Source organism: Anoplophora glabripennis, unplaced genomic scaffold (genome assembly GCF_000390285.2).
Source record: "Anoplophora glabripennis isolate ALB-LARVAE unplaced genomic scaffold, Agla_2.0 scaffold427, whole genome shotgun sequence".
NCBI lineage: Eukaryota > Metazoa > Arthropoda > Insecta > Coleoptera > Cerambycidae > Anoplophora > Anoplophora glabripennis.
This window is the reverse complement of record NW_019416532.1, coordinates 301,662-311,666: the sequence shown is the minus strand read 5'-3', so window position 1 is coordinate 311,666 and position 10,005 is coordinate 301,662. Positions and strand designations below refer to the sequence as shown.

Sequence of the window (10,005 nt, the reverse complement as noted above, 5' to 3'; positions counted from 1 at the left end):
TATATATATATATATGTGTGTGTGTGTGTGTGTGTGTGTGTGTGTGTGAGTGTAAGTTATGGGTATAAGGTAGTTAATGTGTTTTAGGCTTAGTCAGATGCATGTATATTGAATGGTGTATTAGGGTCAACCTATTTCAATAAACAGATGTATTAAACTGCCGTTATTAGGCTACCGAGAATCTCCGATGGATGTCCCCAGAAAGTAAATGTGTGGTGCGGCATAGTCGACGGAAGAATTCTGGGTCCCTATTTCTTTGACGTCATCCTAACTGGTGCAAGATATTTGGATTTTCTTCGAGACGACCTCATTCCTGAACTAATAAAAATTCAATGTTCGTCAAATATTTCTTCATAAAATATGCATTATTTATAACTCGAAATCGCTTTTTTCCCTAGGGAGGTAAATTACCTCACTTACTTTGCGTTGTCCATAGCAACCTCTACTTCTACGGTAAAATCCACTTACCCCCTTAAAAACAATGTATTAATAGTCTATTCACTATAGTGGGTGCAGATAAAAGATATTTAACATAACAGCAAGATTTTTATCCGACAATATTACGAAAAACTAAAAATTAAAATTGTAGTTAATGAAAAACTCATACACGATGGGTATATTGAAATCAAGGAATGTAATCTTTCAAAAAAATATTTGTAATTCTTGTTGTTCTATCATCACCTTTGACAAAGATCAACACGTAAAAATAACAACGATAGAAAGATCTTTACTATTTCTGCATCTGTAGGATATAATTTTCATGCGTCTATTTGTAAATGGATTAATAAATATTGATACAACGCAATTATACATATTTATAAAACACAACCACTTTAGAACATTTTTTGAATTAGTTTAATTTGAACATGAATTAAGCAAATTAAAAAAAAAACATTTCGAAAAACACTTTTCTGCATCTACCACGTAAATTATTTTTTGTTTTATTTTAATTTCGACACGTTGGAAATATTTAAAATAACTAAAACGGTATTCCTACTTTTCAGTATGTGACACACACAATATTTTGACCACCGTATTAATAAACGATAAATAAAAAAAATGCAACTTTTGTTTCAGGCCTGTGTTATCATCGGTACAGCCGGGCTACCTTGGCGATCTCCTCCCAAAAGAAGCTCCACAGTCCGGAGAATCCTGGCAGGAAGTCCTCCAGGACGTCGACAGGATAATCATGCCCGGACTTACACACTGGCATTCGCCAAACTTCCACGCTTATTACCCCACAGCACAGTCTTTTCCTGCTGTGATTGGCGAGATGATGAGCGCAGGATTTGGATGCGTTGGTCTAAGTTGGGTAGGTTTAATAATAAAAAAAATAATAATAATAAAGTGTGTCCTTAAAAGTGTGCAATTGTCATTGGAGCACCCTGTATATTTTTAATAGAAATGTTAAAACGATAAATTTTTATAACATAGTCCAAGGCATATCTACCGAATAAACCGCAAAAAAAAGTTTAAGGAAGCAGGAAAACGAGTTCTTTGACACAGATATTCGATATCTGGGTAACATCTTTGAATATATGTAAATTATTACGTAATTTAATCTAGCGTTAATAACTTGTTCCCAAATATCTAACCGTTAGCCTGCTGTAGATCTCGAAAACGTCAATGCCAACACATCTGGTCATATTATAAAATACAATTTAAATACTAATTGACGTTACATAATTGAAAACATGCGGCCTCATGCGAAAGCAAATTCGAAGAACTTGTTTGGTCAAGCTCGATCGTGACCTTTGCTTTACACCTTGTATCCTTTTCTTCAGTGTGTATTCAAACTGGAGAGGAAAACTCTATTTGCAGAAATATTTTTTTCAAATAGAACAATAAATGGTACGAAGAAAACTGTTTTGGAACCATGCGTTGCCTGAATGGCCATAATTATTTGCTATTTAGTATATTTATTTGCACTTTTTAATACATATACACTACAGACACACAAAAAGAAAACAGTTAAAAGTAAGCAACTGGAAAAACAAATGACTACACTTAAACATTTGTTCACTAAAAATGTTCACAAAAAAATACGTTTCCGTTATGAAAACGAAAGTGTAAATAATAATTATCTAAAATTTAACTAGTAACTAGACCTCTTTTCGTGCAGTATGTAACGCGTGAACGATTCCAGGGGTTCCCAATATAGACCAGTGCTTAAGCCTTCAAAAATGGTAAAAAGTGAAAAAAAATTATAGTAGGATGAAACCAATTGGAAAAGGAAGAGAATATAACAGAAATGAAAGGAAAAATAATTCACGCGCGATCTGATGTCGGGAAGGAGAAGGGGGTGAGTTTTTAAGGGTAAAAAACGGTTTATCTTGATTTCCGGAAAAACTACAAGTCTTATGGGAAAAAGTTAAATGGCAAAGCTGTAGGTAATAAAAAGATCTACAACTTTTGTATTTACACTTTTTTCACATAACCTCAAAATTTATGTGAAAAATTCAAATAACCAAGTTTTTGGTTTTTTATTTTTCTTTTACAAAAAAAAATTTTTCACGAAATTTGGTGAAAACTTACCTATTTATGTCCCAAACACGCTGTAATTTTTTTGATTTGAAATATTTATTTTTTCACCTTATTTTTACTTAATATCGAAAAAGCACCCTAATTTTCAATCGAAAATTCTCACGTCAAAATATCTGCTTTTTTAAAAACGTCGGTGGGCTTTTTCTTCGTTGAAATCTCTACTTTCTGATGGTGTAAAAAAATATATACATTACTATGGTAAGTTTTCTCAGGAAATGCAAAGAAACGAACTAGAATCCGAAAATTTTTTTCTAATCATTATGTACAATTTTGAGCTATTTATTAAAATTTACACTTTAATTACTCGAAAAACGTAAGATTCCATGTTACATTGATAAACAAAAAAATTACAAGTCGAAATATACTATTATAATTAACAACCAAATAAGTTAATAAAGTTAATATTTAATAAGACATCTACAATATTTTGAGAAAGTTGTAGAATCTTCTTTCGTTTCTTTGCATTTCCTGAGAAAACTTACCATAGTAATGTATATTTTTTTTTACACCATCAGAAAGTAGAGATTTCAACGAAGAAAAAGCCCACCGACGTTTTTAAAAAAGCAGATATTTTGACGTGAGAATTTTCGATTGAAAATTAGGGTGCTTTTTCGATATTAAGTAAAAATAAGGTGAAAAAATAAATATTTCAAATCAAAAAAATTACAGCGTGTTTGGGACATAAATAGGTAAGTTTTCACCAAATTTCGTGAAAAAAAAATTTGTTTGTAAAAGATAAAAATAAAAAACCAAAAACTTGGTTATTTGAATTTTTCACATAAATTTTGAGGTTATGTGAAAAAAGTGTAAATACAAAAGTTGTAGATCTTTTTATTACCTACAACTTTGCCATTTAACTTTTTTCCATAAGACTTGTAGTTTTTCCGGAAATCAAGGGAAACCGTTTTTTACCCTTAAAAACTCACCCCCTTCCCCTTCCCGACCTCAGATCGCCCGTAAATTATTTTTCCTTTCATTTCTGTTATATTCTCTTTCTTTTCCAATGGGTTTCATCCTACTATAATTTTTTTTGGTTTAAAAAATTATCGACCCTGGTCTAATAAGTTTTAACAGTTTTGAGTTTGATTTTGTTTTATTACTAACAGTAATAATAGATCATTTTTGCTATTTGACAACAAATTTTATATAATATATGTATGTAAATTTTAAGCTGTAATACTCTTGCTAATATTGTCACATCTTTAAGGCTTTCTCTCGTCATAAACTTTTCAAACGCATTAAAGAATTATAGACGTGATTAGCGTTCTTGTAGCTCATATTAAAATTGGTTTCACAATAGTGACGATTGTGTATATATTAAAATTATTCTATGTACATTTATTAAATGTTAAATTTGACAACTGACAGCATAATTTGACAGAATAATATTCTAGTGTTCTACTTGTTTGCACAGCTAGCTCCTATATGCTTACAATGGAAGAAATTTTAGCTTTCTTTTGATATTTGTGCGGGAGAGGGGCGATATACTATAATTGTGTAGCTAATTCTTTGTGCTCATGAGCCCTATAAACCGTAGAGACTTCAGTGTTCAAATACCGTTTCCAAATCAAACAAACCTTGCCCAATCCTTCAGATAACTAGAAGTTTCGCAAAACGGTCGATTTTAAAATTCGTCTGCTTGCTCAAGTCGGTATCACAATCCACCTCTGCGACGCGCAACTTGCCGGGAGAACTTCTTATATCATTATCTTTATTATATCAATTACTTTTTTCCCTTATCATTATTCAATTGTGTGTTTCCATAAAAAAAGAGCTAATCGGTACGCTTTACGTAACAGACCAACCGCGACAAATTCCACGGCGTATGCCGTGTTAGACACGCAGGTTTCATTTCACTTTCTAATAGTCTTGACCTTGCTCGTAGGTGGCCAGTCCAGCGTACACCGAGCTGGAGGTGGCGATGATGAACTGGCTGGGAAAGCTCCTGCACCTGCCCGAAGAATTCCTTAACTGCTCGGAGGGGCCTGGCGGTGGCGTCATACAGGTAAGAAGTACAAAGATGCAGTCCAAGGGAACGCTTTTAGTCCAGGCGAATTAGATCACAAACCCTTAAAATTAAAAAAATATATTAGTAGACATTAATATTGCACTTTATGCCGGGGAAGGGTTTGATGAATGATAATATCGATAATATGAAAAACTAACTCAAAAGGAGTAACACTAAGTTGATAAACTGGAAATAAGTGGCAAAATTACGTGTTTTTTCACGTCTTTTTACTCTCCATGAAAATCTAGACGACTTATTTGTTATTTTATGTTGTGGACAATTAAATTACCTACAATTTACAGTATCTAAAGTCATATATATTTCACCATCATTATTATAAAAAGCAATGGATGTTGATAAAATTTATGGAAAAGACGGCCAATCCAATGATCAACATGTGTGCCAAAGGACGATTCGATTGACCGTGCAATTGTTGCTCTAGGCGTTAATTTTAGAAGTTAATATCGTAGATATAGGTTCAAATTGATCCAAAGAAACGTATCGATGAAAAAAAATTAAAAAGCTGAAGTTAAGTTGCCCTTTGCAACTAACAAAGTAGGATGAGCAAAACAGCTATATGAATAAATTGTCCCAAAGTCAAGCAAAAACTGCTCGGGAATTCGCTCTTTTCGCATTAAACAGAGCTTATTTTTTCGGTAATTAAAAATAACTCAGCTACGCCTCTTTTACGACAGGTTGTCTAGATTTTCATGGGCATAAAAAAAGTAATAGTAAAAAACACGTAATTTTGCCACTTATTTACAATTTGCCAACTTGGTGTCACTTCTTTCGAGTTAGTTTTTTAATTTTATCATTTTACACACCCTTCACCGTCATAAAGTGTAATAAAATTTCTCCTAATAATTTGTTTACGTTCAAACTCTACTTCTACTGGTGTATTTGTCTAAACTGTATTCATACAGGGTGTTCCTAAATAAGTGTCGCAACGGAAAACTCTAAATTCCTCTTGAAAAAAGAAACATTCTTTTCCTCTTCCATTTTTCTCTTCGGGCTTTCGTTTTCGAGATACACGGTGTCAAAACTTTCATTTTTTTAAATTTTTTGCCAATATCTTAGGAACCGTTTGAACTACAGGACTGAGTTTTTGTACACGCATTACCACTATTAATAGCTACTTTTTCACATCCTTCTCGAATTTATTGAACGTGCCAGTGGTGGAGATTTTAACGTATCGTAAGGGTTTTCCCCCCTAACTTTTACGCCACTGGAAAAATTGGCATTTGACAGCAAATTCTGAAGCGCCAATGAATTTTACACAAAAAGAGTTCTCTTGGTTCATTGCTCTAAAGTCAACCGTGTTCAAGAAAAATGACTTTTTATGAACAAAAACAAACATTTTGCTAACGTTTCGAAAATCTTTTGTAATCAAACGATAGATAGTAATAATTAACAATTTTAACGAAATTTAACAACATTTGCAACAACTAGCTATTAATAATGTTGTACAAAAGCTCAGTCCTGTAGTTCAAACGGTTCCTAAGATAGGTATTGGCAAAAATCTGAAAAAAAGTTTTGACACCGTGTATCTCGAAAACGAAAGCCCGGAGAGAAAAATGGAAGAGGAAAACTATGTTTCTCTAATCAAGAGGAATTTACACTTTTCCGTTGCGACACTTATTTAGGAACACCCTGTATATCTAGGGCATTTTTTTTTATCAAAAAGACTACCTCCCTGTTTGAGAACCTAGGAAATTCTTCTCCGGATCATGTTGTAACTATACGTGTGTAGTTTTTATATAGCTGTCTTTTTGAAAAATCGAGTTTGCGAAAGTAACATCTTTTTGTCCCTAACTTTGGTCGAAAACTAAGACATCAACGAAAAAAAATTATAGAATAAAAATTAACATATTTGATTATAAAAATTGTTTACAACGAAAGAACTGAAGGTTTTTGAGCAGTTTGAATAGATCCAAAAATAAATTCCAAATTTTATCAAGTGCATCTGAAAGGAATGGGGCTGTGAATAAATTTCAATTTAACTTTTTTGCATGTGGATATTCTCATTGTTTGATCAAAACTTTTAAAGTCTTAGACAATTTTATAATAAAAAGTACTTTTATAATTTCGATGGAGAGCTTTTTAGGAGAAAAATTGATATACAAATTACGTTACGAAAAACAGTTTTATCGACTATTTAGAAATAATGAGTGAAAATTTGTTAGTCATGAAGAAATATCAATGTTACAAAGACCTAGCAAAATAGCTATTTATAAAAAACCGAAGATAAAAATTGAGAAAAACAAGTATCTAAAACAAAAACATCAAGATAGTGCTGAAGTAACATTAGTAACTATGATTTTTACTCTTCTATTAACATTTTTTTGTTCAATATTTCCCTAAAGACTAACATTTTTTGATCATGAATGTATTCTTAGCAATCAGTTTTTAGAGTTTCTATTTCTTCTTGCTGAATAAGTGATGACCAATCATTTTTAAACTGTATTGTTTTTGGTGTATTGTATACTGGGTAACATTTAACTCGAAATAAAATTTTCTTACCTCAGTCTCATATATCTGGGGAAAAACAACTTTTAAAGCTGTGGTAAGATCGAATAAAGGTTTCACAGACATTCTTCTACATCCCAGTACATCCTATGAGTCTATCCCCAAGAAATCCTTGTTTATGCTCTTCTGTCAGTCTCACATAAAGAAATAGAAGTTCTAAGTCATTAGAAATGTCTTCCTTATATTCCGAAACATTCGTTTTTAAATGTCCAACTTTTAAAGAAATCAATATAATATATTAACCATGTATTACCATTTTTCTTCCGCCAACCTTCTTTCAAGACATCTTACAGTTTGAATATTGCAGGGCTCTGCCAGCGAAGTAACTTTCGTCTGCCTCCTAGCGGCAAAGGAGAGAAAAGTGAAAGAACTGCGCCAGATCAACCCAGAACTAAAAGAAACGGACATTAAAGGCAAACTAGTAGCTTACTCATCCGATCAATCCAACTCTTCAGTAGAAAAAGCCGGCCTTCTTGGTTCCATGCCTATGCGCTTGCTCCCAGCAGACAAAGACGGAAGGCTCACAGCTTCCGTCCTATTGGAAGCCATAGAAAAGGACAAGGCCCAAGGACTTATACCTTGCTACGTAGTTGCTTGTTTAGGAACCACCCCTACTTGTGCTTTTGACGAGTTAGCTGAGCTGGGGCCACTTTGTAACAGGGAACAGATCTGGCTTCACGTCGACGCTGCTTACGCTGGTACCGCTTTTGCTTGTCCGGAGTATCGTTATTTGATGAGCGGAGTGGAATATTCAGATTCCTTCAACTTCAATCCGCATAAGTGGATGTTGGTCAACTTTGACTGCTCTGCCATGTGGGTTAAAGACGCGAGGTACCTAGTAGAAGCTTTCAACGTGGAGAGGATCTACCTCAAGGACAACCACAAGGGTTTGGCTCCAGAGTACCGTCACTGGCAGATTTCTTTGGGAAGGAGGTTTAGGGCTTTGAAGCTCTGGTTCGTTTTGAGGATCTATGGAGTCGAGGGTATACAGAAGCACGTCAGGGGCCAAATAGCCCTAGCAGAATACTTCGAAAGTTTGGTGAAAAAGGACAAGAGGTTCGAGCTTTGCACTTGTAGCATGGGTCTGGTCTGTTTCAGGCTTAAAGGTGACGACAGTCTTTCTCAAGATCTTCTTGAAAAGATCCAGGAGCGCAAAAATATTTTCATTATAGCTGGACATTTCCAACACAAGTACTGCATTCGATTCGCTGTCTGCAGCAGGCTTACGGAGAAGAGCGATGTTGATTATGCTTGGCATGACATTCTATCCGCAACAGAAGAAGTTGTGCCTACTCTTAAAACTGTTACAGAGGAAATCAGCGAGAAAAAAGGAATCGCCTCGATTGACCTATGTAACGCTGCTTGTGATAAAATCAGCTGTAATGAAAAATCTAAATAATTGTTAAATGTTGTTGTATCTAGTAGTTCAAAACTTTATTTATTGTTAAGTGTACAAGTTTATTAATAAAAGTAGTATTCAGTAAAATAACATGTTATTAATCAACAATAATCGTACCCAACTAGAAAATATATTTATTTATTTTTATCCTTTGAAATATTTAATTTCTTTGTAGAAGTTTTGACATTTAATGTGTATTTATTTGATGATCAAAACAAGAAAAAATTATTCAAGAGTTGAAGCAAAAACTAATATTTCTTAAAAAAAAAATGAAAAATAAAAATACCGATAAAATACACAGGATGATTCAAATTTCAGTGCAAAGAATTTAGGGGCATGTTTTTGATGTCAAAATAAGACCTTTTTTTCCTATATACGTGGGTCTACAAATACTTAGAAGAGTTCCATATTATTTAAATAGTGTTTTCCACAAAGACAAACAATTTCAAACATTTAATAACTGAAATAACTAAAGCTTATCAAATAATAGGAATGTTATGTCATGCCATCTGGGTATTTTCAAAAACGCCGCAGTAAAACGAATAAACAGGTGCAAAAAACGATCAAACCATCAAGGTTTTAGGTACTGAAATCTACGAAAATACTAACTTTTTTATATATAACTCCACATGTAAATATTCTTATAACATGTACTTGCTTAGTCCTACATATGAAATTGTTTACCTTTATTTTATAAGTATGTGAAAATAATTATTAAAATGTGGGGTTAGGATAACAGCAAATGCATGTTTTACAAACGTTTTTTTTAGTTATTATTTTATTTGAGTAAATTTAAATAGTAACAATGAATAAACAGAACATCAAGGTTTTTATTTTTGTGCTTTTGTTCTACACGTTTTACTTTTTCAGATTTCAGTTGACATAAAATTTGAGATACGTGGGGTTTTAGGATGCTAAATTTAAATATGTTATTACTAATGATGATGGCTGTAGAAGACATCACGCTTGAATTAAACTGCCCCTAACTTTTTTACTGCCCTATACATCGACGTTTCGTATTAGTGCGTTTATTCCCCTATCAATTTTAAGGAAAATGGCATACTAGGTCGAAATCCCTCAGACCAACCATTTCCGAGATATTGGCTGATGAAGAGTTAAATGCATATAGACTAGGCGGTATCTGTTTTGGTTTGGGTGACCGATTTAGGGATTTTTTTTTGGGGTATTTAAATTGGGTATAGAACCTTTATACTTGGCTCAAGAAAACTTCATGTTATGTAGAATTATCACACCAAATTTCATCAAAATCGGTTCGATAGATTTTGCATTGCAAATTTTGCACAGCAAAAACCAAGGCTCTTAGATACTTAAAAATTTAATCACATATAGAAGGACTTTCAAGCTTTCAAACTTTTTTTTTAAAATTCGAATCCGTCAATTAGGAGAGCTCTGGCGCTTGTTTAAAAATTGGTCAAATTTTTCTACTTATAAACAATTAGAATAACTTAGTGAATATTCAATCAAATCAAATTTTTTAAAGCAGGTTTTAAAAGTTCTTGGAAAGACG

The 10,005-nt window shown here is 33.1% G+C and overlaps 1 protein-coding gene across 1 annotated transcript in view; it reads left to right on the top strand.

Moving 5' to 3' along the window:
- Positions 1–8,537, top strand: part of LOC108909329 (aromatic-L-amino-acid decarboxylase-like) — a 17,786-nt gene extending 9,249 nt beyond the window's left edge. Inside the window, exons 2-4 of the mRNA XM_018713642.1 lie at positions 1,078–1,312; positions 4,430–4,549; positions 7,386–8,537. Of these exons, the coding sequence (XP_018569158.1) occupies positions 1,078–1,312; positions 4,430–4,549; positions 7,386–8,477 (1,447 nt within the window). The 3' untranslated portion in view covers positions 8,478–8,537. The remainder of the gene's footprint in view (positions 1–1,077; positions 1,313–4,429; positions 4,550–7,385) is intronic.
- Positions 8,538–10,005: the final 1,468 nt, after the last annotated feature.